This window comes from Pyrgilauda ruficollis, unplaced genomic scaffold (genome assembly GCF_017590135.1).
Source record: "Pyrgilauda ruficollis isolate IOZ18807 unplaced genomic scaffold, ASM1759013v1 scaffold49, whole genome shotgun sequence".
NCBI lineage: Eukaryota > Metazoa > Chordata > Aves > Passeriformes > Passeridae > Pyrgilauda > Pyrgilauda ruficollis.
Genome location: NW_024526488.1, coordinates 803,682 through 816,298, shown reverse-complemented (window position 1 = coordinate 816,298; position 12,617 = coordinate 803,682). Strand labels below are relative to the sequence as shown.

Below are 12,617 nucleotides of genomic sequence, written 5' to 3'. Positions count from 1 at the left end.
ACCTTGAGGATGTGAACTGAAAAAAGCCCCTGTTCCTAAGTACAACTCAGTGGTGCCCTGATTTTTGATTTTTGTTTCTGATCTTATGTACAATTTTATTATTCCAAACCCATCACTTAGTAGTACGATGCCCTTGACATGATACAATCACCAGAACAAGATTTACTTCAAATTCTTAGCCAGATTGTTATTGATTGGGAGAGTCAAACACTGCCTTGTAAAAGGGCTATGCCTGCTTTTTCTGAGCTCCTGCAATGTATTTACTGTCCTAGAGAGTGAGCACCTGGGAAAAGCAGCATGGTGAGCAGGTCCTCATCAACCAATCAGCATTTCTGCACAATCTACTCCCATCCTACTGCTGAACTCTTTAAATTTAGAAAACCTCTAGAAAACACTTTGCCTGTACCCATCTAAAGTCCACAGATTAGGTCTGTGTGATCTATACCGTTTCCAAAAAGAGTATTATCCAAATAGGATATCAGAACTGTATGTAAGAACAAGCCCATCAGCCCTGGTGGCTTCTCAAGATGCAGAACATTAAAGGTGTGACACGACAGGGGTGCAACCAGAAGGAAGGCAGGCAGGCTCCTCTGTTCTTTGGAACAACTCTCCATTGTCTCTCTTCAGTCTTTTTCTCCACCATTTTCAAGACAGAGAGAGAGGGGCTGGCACCCTGAAGGGCCACATGGACTGCACAAATGGCAGACACGGAGAACTGCCTGCCACGCCATCCCATTAAATGTGTGTACACTCTACACCAGCTGAGGACTTGAAGATTGTAGAAGAGGGAAAACAATTGTCTGTATGGCTTAAAAAAACTCACACCGACCCCATGTGGCACTTCAGACATCAGTCCACTGTTTAACACTCAAAAAATGGCAGACTTTTTGTCAAGGCTTAAAATTTGACAAAATGTTCTGCTGAAACCCCCACCTTGTCTAACAAAGGAAGGACAACTGTTGTAGTGTTTTCTGAGACCTGTTTTTAAACTTATAAAACTTGAAGTTCATGATTGATGACGCCTGGCTAATGTTTGACTGCTACAAGCAATGATGGTGCAGTTATGGAGAACTATGGAAAGATTAGTCAATAATAGTCTTCTGTCCTTTTCAATTATTTACAAATAATCCATGAGATGCATAAAGCTAAAATAGAATATTTTAATATGCAAACCCTGTTAAGTATTCTATATATGTGTCCTAGCTGCCCAGCTATTTCCAGCTAGATCCTTTCAGTATATTCTTGTACGCCCCAAAACCAAGAAAAGATGAGTAATGCCCCAGTCTCCAAAACTTGTTTTGTCACTAGGGACAAAGAGCCTTGCACTGAAGCTCACAATGGCTGAACTAATCCAAATCCCAGTACCAGTAAAATGAGTAAAGAAGATTTTAAAACTGTAAGTGCTGTACATAGGTGAACTTCAGTGAAATTGCTTCTGACAAGAAAAATATTAGAATATAAAGGCATACAGTTAACTTAAGATGGTTTTATGGTTTCTCGTTGAGAGTTTCAAACTGGTACAGTGCAGAGGATAATGCTCACTAAGGAAGCTGCATTTTGTCACCGTCCATTGCTGTCAGTAGGAGTCCTTCTGTTGCCTAACACAGGACACATTAATTTCAATGGAAGATCATATTTTAAGCCCTGTTGATGTAAAGTCAAACAGTAGCTCTTAGGCATGAAATATACATGATGAGTCACTTCTAATTTCCTTTTAGTTATTGAAGTGTATCTTTTTAAAAAAAATCAAAGCCACTGCTTCAGATGACAAAGAGCTTCTATGTTCTTAACATTTTATTTTCAAAGGCTTATCCCACTTCTTTTTCAGGAAAACATACTGGCAAAAATACTGCAAACATACTGGCAAAAATTTACCCCACTAATTTAGTGAGGGAAGCTACAATGCTTGAACCCCTTAAACCCATTACTTAATGCGTCTGGATGTCTGAATCAACCCTTGTGAAGTGAGACACCTTGCTAGGATATTTCTGCAGGCTATCCCTACAGTATTCATACTACTTGGCAGATCCATATGGTCAAGGAAGCCAAGAGGCATGTCAGTCTTCAAGCTGGTGTTAAAAATAGAGGAGGAAAATAGCACGTGTAGAAAAAGTTGTTTTAGCAGTTAGAAAACTGCATTCTGTACTTTTTTTCCCCCTACAGCTATACACATTGCAGATTTTAGAGGATGAGGGCTTTTGTGTAGTTGTTTGCTATTCCTTTTTATTCATTTTTTACCACCTCCCCACCCCCAGTCACTTGTTAATGTCACCCACAAGTAGCTCTGTTTCTAGTTTGCACTGGAGGAAAACGTCTTATGAGCAGGTGTAGCTGGTAAAAATCAAATTGGTGAGTTAAAATGTGGCTCGTGACAGTTTTACAGATAAAAATCTAAAATGCACCAAGATGTTGTAAAGACACAGCACGTACATGTAAGAAAATGCTCCTTTCATCACAATGGTGTCTTCTTTTAGAGGTTTTACAAATACGTAGCTATAAAAATTCTCTCTGGGCTGAAGCCTGACATAAAATATCCCTGATATAGTACAAGTTCTTGCTTGTAGTAAATATAATTAAAATTCATTTGCATACTTTTCTTTCCACCCCTTTTTTTTTATTCCTAAATTCCATATAAACAATCTGCCTAAAGAACTAAAAGATAAGAAATAAAACCATTTTCCAGAAAATACAACACATCAAACATCAAAGCTACATGAAATCACTTATGCACGTTGCCAAGTCAGCTCAATGCCAAGGATTTTTGTGTCCTTAGCTATATTTGTACTTGTAGATCAAGATGATGTCACCACAAGTGACCTGTGAAAACACAAATTTCCATACCTAAAATGTCTACAACAGTAATTGTTTCTACAAGTAAATCGGGTACAGAGCTACCTATTTTTTACTAGGGAGATGAGTTTTCCAGTGTACACAGGGATCTGCATCTCATCACTTGATGGCCTTAATAGTATCTGGGATTACTTTTTATTTTCATATTCAGCCAGTACTCATAGGTCTTGAAACAAGTCAAGAAATATTTGGATTAACAGATCTCTCATCCGTTTTTAGCTACTCTTAAATAGGTATGTCATTTTATGTATTGAAATGGCAGTTTTGGCAAAGCAGTATGAGTATTTAAAAAAGAAAAGTGGCAGTGGTACTCATGCTAAAATTGACCAGCTTCCACAGATTCAGCCCTTTCTAAACTCGGTAGGTAAAAATAAATGACAGGTTTTCATCCTCACGTAATGAGATGGGTAATTTCCATACTTTGTCAAGAGGAATTGCTAATGCCTGTCTGTATTTCTCCCCCTCTGCTTCCAGGCATAAAGGAGAAGGGACGGAAGTGCAGATTATCATCTCAGTTTGTACATTTATTTTTTCTTGAATGAATGAAGGTGATTTGGGTTGCATTAGGACTGGATGCTTTAGAAGTAACATAAACGTCTAAATGTTAAAATCATTACTTGAGAGTCAACTTACTGATTTCGTCCTTCTCAAAGGACTCTGGGGAGCCCACTAACCAGAATGGTTGTCCTGGTTGTCCTAGGTTTGTAGAATTCTCAGCTGAGTTCACTTGGCTTTGTTTCAACAAGATGCTTACAAATGGAAATTTTAATATATGGAAGTGCCTCAGGAACTTGCATTTGGTTTCTAGTGATTCTTAGCTTTTACAAAGTACAAGCTCTGCAAGAGAAAGACATGAAACTCCGGGGTTCAGAGACATTCAGATACTAAATGAAGATAGAAAAATATGTTTATCCAGATAATTTGGACAAACCTAAGCAGCATAAAACTATCTCTGCTCAGTTCTGCCAAGTAAATCCAAAATTCACATTCTGAGACTTGTCTACCACAGTGGGAAGAAATATAAGTCTCCTTGTACAGTGTCCTCATCCTGGAAAGCCTGATGCTGCAGACTCCCTTGGGACTGAGGGCATCGTGCCCCTGACCAAACTGTGTGAAAGCAAACTGAGGGGGCGATGCTGCAGCTCCGCTCCTCCCACAGCCTGCCTGACACCGGCAGGTCACGAGGCAAAGGTCACTCTGCTGAAAGGAGGATTTGCCATCCTGGAAAAAATTCTAAGTTCAGGCTTTCTAGCAGAGAAGAAGTGGGGTCACCCAGCTCTTCCTCCCGTCAGCGCAGGAGGGATGTGCTGTCCAGCCCTGGCCAAGGAGCACCAGCTGGGATGTGCTGCTGTACTGCACCCCAGCAAATCTGGTCAGGAGTCTCCCTGCAGTGAGCCACAGGATCGAGATCACCTCTGCCTCACCAGCAGCAGTTCAAATTATGATAGGTCTAGTAAATATTTTATTTATAAAGCAGTATTATATTACTTTGCTAAAGGTGCTGCTGAGGGGATGTTTCTGGTCTGACTGCATTGGCAGCAAGCCATTCACATTCAACATGGATGTCTGGGAATTTATTTTATAGTGGAAGATATTTATTTCTTTATAAAATTGGTGTCACTGGTTCCATACTCAAACAAAGCCAAAACTCCAAGTTCCCACAGAGTACTTGGGTATCTCCCTCCACGTACCCACCTCGGTGCTTTGGGAGGGCCAGGGAGGAGGGAGCAGTGGGTGGAGGCACCAGCTCAGTATTTTAAAGAGCCTCATCCAGAGAGCCACAATCTCCCCCAGCACAGCTCCCTGCTTTTTAAGATCAATTGTTATTTAAATAACGGTCTAAAAATGTCTACTATTCCCAGCTAACTTCAGGAGAAAAACAAACCAAACTGGAAGAGCAAGTAGTAAATGGAATAAAGGCAATACTAGAAAATGCTTAACAGCTGCTCTTATAAAGTGTATTTACAAATTATAAATCTCTTTAAAAGGATGCTCTTCTACACATACTAGTGACATGTGTTTTAAAACTGCAACTGAAAATATGTAGAAACCGTTTATTTTATTTAGGATCCCTGTTTTACCCTTAAATATTTTTAACAACAGAAGTACTTTGTGGGTGTGCTTTTGTTTTGTTTCAGGCTTGAAAACATTCCAGTACCCAAAGTGTAACTGAGGAGGAAAAAAAAAAGGAACTGGACAGAGTTGTTAAAGATTTACTGGAGCATCTTGATGTGTGATAATGAATAAAATGCAAATCTGTTTTACTACCAATCCTCAGTTTTGATTTATGAACAATTACTAATTTTTAGATTGCTTCCAGTTGGATGAAAACAGACATTTTACCAAACTATTTTTTTTATTCCTGCTGTCATTAAGTATATCCATCTTTTTCAATCTTGTAGGAAACCAAGGAATCCTTTCCCATGAGGACCAAGGAGCCTTTGCAGAGTGTACAGCAGGTGCTGCCAGAGGCACAGGTAGGCTGGCGGGTGGCGCTGCCCAGTGTGGGGAAGCTGGGGGACAGCAGGGACAGTCCATGCCCCTGGTGTCCCTGGGGGACGGACAGGGCCAGCCTGTGTCCCTGGTGTCCCTTGGTGACAGTCCGTGCCCCTGGTGTCCCTGGGGGACGGACAGGGCCAGCCTGTGTCCCTGGTGTCCCTTGGTGACAGTCCGTGCCCCTGGTGTCCCTGGGGGACGGACAGGGCCAGCCTGTGTCCCTGGTGTCCCTCCTGCCCCGCTGGCTGCCGAGGGGCTGTGCGAGGGGCTCAGTGGGGCTGGATGGGAGCAGCCCCAGCAGTGGGGCTGAGCTGTCCTGCCCTGCTGGGGACAGGCCAGCGGGCAGGGGCTGAGGCTCTCAGGGCTCATGTTAGAAATGCAATGCAATGAAATGTTTAGTGACTTAGGAGGAGGCACCAAAACAAAAACCCCGCTCTCTGAAGGGTAAGGTCTCTACAGTGACAAAGCAACAGCTGTAATAATTAAACATGCCCAACGAGTTCAAATTAGATGAATGCAGATGTTGTAAACAAAGTCTGCAGTAACTTTGAGCTGTACATACTTTAAAAATATGCAACTATGAAAATCCACTTTAAACAAGACAATAGCAATAGTTTAATCTTTAACTTCCTGTTCCCATTCTACCCCATGCTGTCTAGTAAGACTATACAGATAGAATTTAGGATCCTTTATTTTTATTCAAATTTAGCCCATAAAAGAAAAAAGTTTTTTTCTTAACAGCATCTTCTAATGGTATTGCACAACACTGTTTTAAAATGTCTCATTTGAGAAAGTATCTACGAATGCCAAAATGCTTTCAAAAATAATTTTTGTTTCACATTGTGATTTACCCATTAATCAGAAAAGTATCTGTTCATTTAATTATTTCAGTAAACATAATATTGGTATCACTATCTATGCTACATAGTATTTCCCTCTTTTTAAGGAACATGAGCCTACTTGTAATTAAAGGAATGCTACATTAATGATGCTGAAAGTCTCAAAGGGAAAAAAATTTAATGTCCACCTCATAATATTATGGCAGAATTACATGTGCAGAATACTTTTTAATAATCTTTGTTTCTTAATTTAGTTTTGATTGGCTATGAAATACGGAGTAGCACTCAAGGGCTCAAATTTCTACTGTCATCAGCATTTCTGCTCTATAAATTGTAGAAATGCACAGGACTCCCATCTGCAGGCTCCTTTTCAAGCTTCTATTTAACCTACGAAAGAAATTAGCTGCAGGCAACTATAATTGAAGATAATTTCATCAATTTTTAGTTGTTTGGATGTATTATGATATCTAGGTCTAAACACAAACAGAAAATTATGTTTTAATGTTGCCATTTGAGCTGCAAACACAGGTCGGTAACACAAACCCGTCTCTCTAGTTTGCAAATTACAGCAACAGCCACTAGGAGTCTCCTGGACAAATCCATGATGAATTTGCACAGTAATCACGGCTCGGGTTTGAATACAAACCCCATGCTACAGGCTGGAATTTAGCAGAGGGGCCAGTCCCTGTGTAGGGCAGGTGGGACTGGGGCAACAGGATCTCTGAGCTGTGAGCAGCATCATGAGGTTCCTGAGCCTGTACCAGGGATATAGCTGGCACATGTTTTAGAAAGAAAGCCAGAAGCCACCTACACACTGTTCTGGTAGAGCAAAAGATGGTGACAATCACAGGAAGTCAGATTTGTTTCTCTTTATGACTGGACAGAGTATTGTGGAATTGTTTTTACAAAGAGGGAAGCAAATTTCACCGACTATTAGTTACTCCCAGGGATTTCAAGAAGATTTGTTTCGCACTGAAATGCTGCAGGCCTCAAGAACTAGCGCCGCCAGGTACTTCAGTACTTGCTTAGTGTCTCTGCACAGTGAAACCTGCAGCTCAAACCTGAAAATGTGAATAGCTTCTTTCTCTTTTCCTCTCTCCTCTCCTCTCTCTCCTCCCAGGCCAACTATGCACAAGCACACAGTGCCAGACACACTCTCAGCAATGCCAAATGCTCAAAGTTCATAAATTACAGATCTGCAGGAAGGGGTCATGCTGGCTCAAACACTGTGAATGTTCAGTCCAAGTCTGTGCCTGACAAAATATGTCCAAATTTCCTTGAAGGAATACCACAGAAAGCAGTCATGCACCTTCTGCCAGCTTATGTGGCTCACTCTGAGACACTAGAGACTGCTTTAAAATGGACAGGGAAGCCAGAGGTGACCAGTGAACCCTTCCCCATAGTGCTGGTTATCCTGTAGGCAGGAGGAGCCCTACTTATGCTGGAAGGATGCTGTCACATCCTTCTTACAGATACACACAACTCCACATCTAGAAATTTTAAGTGTTCAACTGCTCTTAGCCACTTATTTGTTCATAAGTTTCTTTTATGCATCTCTCCTCTTGAACAAAAATCCTTTCCAAGCTGTAGAAAACCTGAATGACTTTAAATCTGATGAGATTTTTAACAAACAATAATTTGGAAGATTATTTATTTGGCTTCTGCTTTTTGAGCTCCTTGGTTTCATTTTCAAACTTTTCCCTGCAACCAGAAGGACTAAGGAAATAGACATGATGTTTTAAATGAAACCTGAGAATCTCATATAATCATAATTGTAGGACTCCAGGGGTTTGAGGTTTCAGAATAATCTCATGAGCTGTCAATACTGAATGTCACCAGAAACGATAATGTTATTCTCGGAATAGATGCCTAAAAGCAACGGTGGGATAGTTTTTCTGTTGTATGCTCCCCATAATACCTACATATGCTGTTCTGGGGGGATACCACAAAGCTACCTGCAAGTGGTGAGCTGCCAAATGCTGGCTTTAGCTGCCAGTTAGGGCTGTTATATTTTGCAACAAATTTACATATGCAAAGCCCTGTTATTCAGTCTGTCAACTAAACAAGGAAAGTACAAATTCATCACAGACTCATAAGAACATTTAATGCCATGGGGAATATGCAGAAATAAGTAGGGGGTCAATTTAACCACCCATCTCTTCTGTATTGTATGCTTGCACACATTGCAATGCACGGCTGCGTTGTGTGTTATTGCAGGTTATTATCAGCTACTCTCACAGACTGCCTTAGATTCTACCATAATCTCTCAGCAGGACTTGAATGAAATTCTCAGTCTGGCTTGTTTCAAGAATCTAATCTATGTTACACCAAAGGCTGACAGAGACTCACAGCTAGTACCTTAGTCCATTTGGTGAAGAGAAAATTAGTAAAGTGATCAGGAAACTGACATGCAAATGAAAGAGGAGGCTGCTTCAACCTCCTTGTCATCCTGCAGAAGCAGATTTGGCTCCTTGGTACCCTTGCTTATTATTAGAACAGCTGAAAAGACCCTGTTCTTCTCCAAGTCAGTGTCAACCTGATTTCAATAACAAAACAGTGGTACAGGTTTGGCAGGCACATAGCCAATTCTTACAAGAAGAAAGCCAAGCATTTGTATAAGCCATTTTGGCACTTCACTGTGCTGAAAGAAACCTTTGCATCTTTGTCACTTCAAATTTGGGATTTTTTAGCACAAGAACATGCCTAACACGAAAGAACTTTTTTCTGCTGCCCACTTTCCCCAAGAATGTCAGTGCTATCTTCTTAACTCATTTTCTAAAACTAAAAGTGAACACAAAAATTCAAGGTCTCAAAAATGCCAAAGGCTCAGCCCTACAAAATATATAAAACCTCATTTGAAGGAAGTATCTAATTCCTACAGGTAGCTATAGTACAGATAGACAATGGAGCATTTTTAGGGATGAGAATGCTCTGCTGTGAGCCATGGGCAGTACCTTAGGAACATTAAATATTTCTGTAATTTTCCTTATGTTTCAAGCAAGCCAAGCCACTACCAATGCATATCTAAATACAGTGTATACGTACAATCTACATCTATCCTGGAAACAAATCCCACAGTTTATCATGTAAGAGTCCATCACTCTACACTTGTGTAGCTGAATGCACACTCTCATTCTTTGTGTGTGCTCTCTTGCTCTTCCCCTTTCTCTGCTTCTCATGTGAGGATTCTGGTGGCCTTCTGCATCTCACAGGCTTAAACTGCAAGTGAGCTACAGCTGTAATCTCAGGTCACTCCCAAGCAAACTTTCCTCCCACATCACAGCTCTGATGACCTGGTGTGGTCAAATGTTTTCAAGGGGAGTTCTGACACCATTTTTAACACTTAGATTTGATCAAAATGTCTTTTGTTTGCCTGGTTGTTTTTAGTTTAAAACTGTTGTTCTAAATAGAGCGCACACTGATAACAAAGGCCTTCAGAAACTTAGAGTATTACTTAAGATAGGAACTGCTGCAATGTTTATCTGCACTAAAAGGAAGAAACAAATTTTACTGGGCAGGTTTGTTTGTTTTCTCATTAAAAGAACAACTTTTTGCTTTACGAGTTACTAAATATTATTGAGTGCTAAATCACAGCTATAACTAGTCAGAGGGAAAAAAATGTATTTCAAGATTAAGGAGAAAAACCAATAAGACAATATTATGTGGGGCACATGATTTCCATTTGTTTTTAAACAGTGGCTGCTTGAAGCTGCTTGGAGATTTAGAGTGTCAAAGACATGTCAGCAGAGATGGATTAGTGGGCAGAGAGCAAGTGGTGCAGTCAAAGGTTCATAGTGAATGTAATTTATTCATGTAGCTCCACAATTTATCACGTGGCTATTACCATAATGTATGTGGGAAGCAGCTGCATGCGTGCAAATAATGCCTTAAATGTATGTGTGGTTGGATCTGAACTCCTTACAGAACAGCAGTGGTGGAAAATGATGCCACAAGGCATTGAAAAGCAAATTTCCTTCCTGCAGGGATGTTGTCACCCAGCAATGATGATTTGTACATAGACAAATAAATATCTTGTAGGCTTTTCTCAGTTGTGATAGCCTCACTTACCAGAACTCATTGGTCTTTCAAACCTAAATAATGTAGGTAATATGGAGCATGTTTCCAGTGCTGTATTAACAGATGTAAGTGTGCATGTTTTGTACACAATACTCTTATTTTCTTTTCAAGGAACTCAGTATCTTCCACCACTATTTAACAGAAATGTCCAATTGCAAAGAAAAGAGAGTCTCTGTGGGTGTGAGGACAAAGAAGCTGTCTACAAGTTAAAGATCTCCTTTAACTGAAACAACTTCTCACAGTGTGATCTATCAAACACTTGGGAGCAGCACAGCTGTAAAACATTGATATACATACATATGTGTGCATATACATATATAGTGTCTGTTGCATTCTTATACCTGTGAATTTACTTACCAAGCCAAACATTTCCAAACCCAGTCTATTTTAGGACCATGTAAAATGAGGAGCTCTGGTCTCTCTTAGTTTGCTTGAATGCCTACAGTTTCAGCTAGGAACAAAGCTGTGAGTAGTTGCTAGAGCTTGGAGGTGATTTTAGCTGCACTGTCCATACATACCTGCTGCAGCTCCTTGGGTAGCTGGGAAAACTTCAACAGCCCAACTCCCAACGCCATTTTTTAAGCTTTAGCAATTTGAGTTTAAGTGGTCTCACTGTTTGGAAATTATACTTAATTATGCCATGCTATGATGCTTTAAACTGATTTTAGTGGAATCAGTTCATTCAAATCTTTCTTGATCAGGCAAAGGCCATCCCAGTGATGGGTTAGCACAATAGGAGTTTTATGCTGGTTTCTTTAGATACATTAAAAGTTGCTGTAGAGAGACACTGAATTCAGATAAAGTCAAGTCCTCATAAGTAGAACATCTCATTGCTCAGCTTAATGTACTGCTCAGAGTTTTGTACAGCAGAACCTTTCACATCTGGAATATGATGAAGGTTTTCTTGGATAATTTCATGTGCACTCTAGGGCTTCTATTTTGAAGCCATATATCACAAATATATCCCCACTAATTATGCAAAATGAAAAGCTTGCCTTACCATTGCACAGAAAGTCTCGGGAGGATCTCCACATGTTATGTCGGGGGGATCCAGAGTCACTTTTACATATTTGATCATGTCTCTGGCTTCTGGCTGGCAGGCCATGTAATCCCATACTTTTCCTTCTTCCGTGTAAATCTGAGTCTTACACACGTCATAGTGTCCCCACACAGAAGGGTAGTGCTGCATCACGGAGGATACAGTAACCCAGAGGGTGTGAAGTGACAGGAATCTTGACAAATACATTTCTAAATCCTTTTATGTCAGCTTCGTAAGGATGCTCAGTGCTGGCGTATGTGCAGTCTAGAGATTATAAGTACATCTAATTTATATATTTATAAAATAGGTTCCAACTCAAACGTGAAGCATTAGGATGGGATGTTTGTTAAAGACTTTGGTAGAAGCCACCCAGGCCCTGATGACAGCCTTTCATAGCCATGCAGCGCTTGTCCTTCACCTTATAACTTATCTGTCAGGGCTTCTTGTAAAAGATGTCCAAGAGCAGATAATAATTTGTGAAGTTGCAGTCTTCAGCTACACTGTTGATAACCCTGAGTGATCCTTCGTGTTCAGGGCTCGCAGGGGATGCCTGGACACACTGATAAATCAGTATCCAGAGGAAGAGGGTGAGTGTCTGTAGGCTGGTGTCTCTTTCCCATCAATCATCCTTTTCTTCTGGCACCAGCACCCTTTCAGAAACAATAAAAATTAAGAGTTATTGTCCAAGAATCAATGCATTACAAAACATACGATATGTTGACATTTTGGAGATTTGATGCAATATAAAGCAAATTGGTACAATATGGATAACCTTTACTGTGGGTTCTGTGCTAGAATGAAATAACTACCAAAATCATTCACAGTGAAAAGTATTTTGACATGAAGGATTTAACTGTACTCTAACAAAGACAGATTTATAATGTTCCAGGTGAGTTAGAGCTTCCTGTTTCCAAAACTGTATTTTCACCCTAGCAGAACTGGAGAGCAAACTACTGACTTCAGCCATGGCCCAGATGGTGCAGGCAGGCAGGGGAGCAGGCAGCCCAGCACTGCAGGGCAGCAGCAGCAGCAAGGTTCTTTTACTCAAGTGACACAGAGATGGGCATCAGGGCTAGCAGGTGCTCATAGTTTCTTGGCAAGAGGACCTCATGGAGCTCCAAAAGCCTTACATATTTCTTTTAGATGATTATTATTGTTATTATTTTAAGAACAACAAAGATATGGCAAGTACAATTCAATTTCCTTGATGTTTCTCATTAGCATTGCAAGAGCTTTGCTCTTTTTTTTTTTTTTTTTTACATTTGAACTGTGATTCACTGACCACATTGATGACAAACTACTAATAAAGATAATGG

The 12,617-nt window shown here is 40.4% G+C and overlaps 1 protein-coding gene across 1 annotated transcript in view; it reads right to left on the bottom strand.

Moving 5' to 3' along the window:
• NTNG1 (netrin G1) overlaps nucleotides 1–11,508 on the bottom strand; it is a 142,029-nt gene extending 130,521 nt beyond the window's left edge. The window contains exon 1 of the mRNA XM_041479578.1: nucleotides 11,263–11,508. Within this exon, the coding sequence (XP_041335512.1) occupies nucleotides 11,263–11,508 (246 nt within the window). The remainder of the gene's footprint in view (nucleotides 1–11,262) is intronic.
• Between the last annotated feature and the right edge of the window lie 1,109 nt (nucleotides 11,509–12,617).